The following is a 1,626-nucleotide window of genomic DNA, read 5'->3' as shown; positions in this document are numbered from 1 at the left end:
AGTTCTAGTTCAGTTCTAGTTCAGTTCTAGTTCAGTTCTAGTTCAGTTCTAGTTCAGTTCTAGTTCAGTTCTAGTTCAGTTCTAGTTCAGTTCTAGTTCAGTTCTAGTTCAGACTTAAATATATTTTAGACCATATACTAAAATGTGGACTAAACTAGATACTCTAGAGGAGACTTTAGATTAACCTATATGCTTGACTATACACTAAATTATAGATTAGACTAGAAACTAAACTATAGAATAGACAATGGATTAAAATGTTGACTAGATTTTAAACTAAATCTATAAAATTGTAAATTAATCATTAAAATTTTAAAATAATTTCCTTAAAAAATTATTAGTTTATAGAAAAAAAGATCGACGATTTCTCTACCGATCAAATTTTCACTTACGTGTCCTTTGAAAGAAGGCATTTGAAGTGGCGATCGATGTGGATAAGTACAAAAATGCTGTGGCACAACTTGTGGCGCCTTCGGCCAAACTGGTAAAACCTTTTGAAATCTTCTTAAACTTGTTTTTAAAAAATAATTAATAAAAATTGTTTATTATTAAGTTAATATTAGGGAGGTTACTTTCTATTGGGAAACACACTTGAAATTATGTCCACAGAAACCGATTTTGTTTTTCAAAATTCTATATGGAAATAGTTTCAAAGTATGTGGGAGGTCTATAAATTATTATTTCTGAACACGTCTTACAATTAAACAACAGGACACAACAAATGAGGCGATAAAAATGGCGCCTTTACGTAAACTAAATATTTTATTTTGCTGTTGTTGGGATACAATGTAACCAAATAATTTCATATACTTCAAATGAACACAGATCAAAGAATTGTAAAATACATCTTCGGGCACTTCTAGATCTTGAATTTTTACCATTTTAAATTTTTACTTTATCTTAATTAATAAATTGCCACTTTAAATTGTCTCTGACGAAGTCAATACTAACAGAAATTTGCCGTCAATTTTGTCATTTATAATAAAAATCAAAGTCCATTAAAATCAAAAAAAATGGCAACAATTATGCAAAATATATAAACAATTACTGTAAAATATAATTATTTTGCAACAACTGCTGTTAATAGTTTATTCAAATTATTTTCACAAACTTAACACCTTTGTAATTAATAGTAAATATTTAATAAGAATTATTAAGGGTGTTTTTTTACAATTGCGGCTCCTCATTTAATACCACCGGTTCGCCATCCAGTTTTTTAATTGTCGGCAAACGTTTTATACACTCGGCACGCCAAGTGGCCTCGTCAAGACCATCGGCTATGGGATTACCCACCACTACTAAATCTTCTAGTGATTCTAGTTCTTGTAGACGATTAAATTCCGACCAATCTTTTATAAGATTATTGCTGATATAAAGCACTTTAAGATTTCTCAGAGCCGAGAGACCTTTGATCTTTTCGATGAGATTATAACTAATCCAAAGTTCTTGGAGAGTGTCGGCTACAGCTTCCTAAAAAATAATTTAATTTGAAAATGTTTGATATATTTGGAAAAAAATTCCTAGTTCAGTTCTAGTTTAGTTCTAGTTCAGTTCTAGTTCAGTTCTAGTTCAGTTCTAGTTCAGTTCTAGTTCAGTTCTAGTTCAGTTCTAGTTCAGTTCTAGTTC

At 30.0% G+C, this 1,626-nt stretch overlaps 2 protein-coding genes across 2 annotated transcripts in view; both read right to left on the bottom strand.

The window, feature by feature from the left end:
- Positions 1-881, bottom strand: part of LOC111687703 (odorant receptor 56a) — a 7,690-nt gene extending 6,809 nt beyond the window's left edge. The window contains exons 1-2 of the mRNA XM_023450172.2: positions 699-881; positions 393-510 (exon numbers count right to left, since the gene is read on the bottom strand). Of these exons, the coding sequence (XP_023305940.2) occupies positions 393-510; positions 699-881 (301 nt within the window). The remainder of the gene's footprint in view (positions 1-392; positions 511-698) is intronic.
- A 142-nt stretch (positions 882-1,023) lies between these two features.
- LOC111687701 (dynein axonemal light chain 1) overlaps positions 1,024-1,626 on the bottom strand; it is a 1,615-nt gene continuing 1,012 nt past the window's right edge. Inside the window, exon 2 of the mRNA XM_046954178.1 lies at positions 1,024-1,470. Within this exon, the coding sequence (XP_046810134.1) occupies positions 1,168-1,470 (303 nt within the window). The 3' untranslated portion in view covers positions 1,024-1,167. The remainder of the gene's footprint in view (positions 1,471-1,626) is intronic.

The sequence above is a fragment of the Lucilia cuprina genome, chromosome 6, assembly GCF_022045245.1.
Source record: "Lucilia cuprina isolate Lc7/37 chromosome 6, ASM2204524v1, whole genome shotgun sequence".
In the NCBI taxonomy this organism is placed as follows: domain Eukaryota; kingdom Metazoa; phylum Arthropoda; class Insecta; order Diptera; family Calliphoridae; genus Lucilia; species Lucilia cuprina.
Note: the sequence above shows the minus strand (reverse complement) of the source record. Positions and strands in the feature narration are given on the sequence as shown.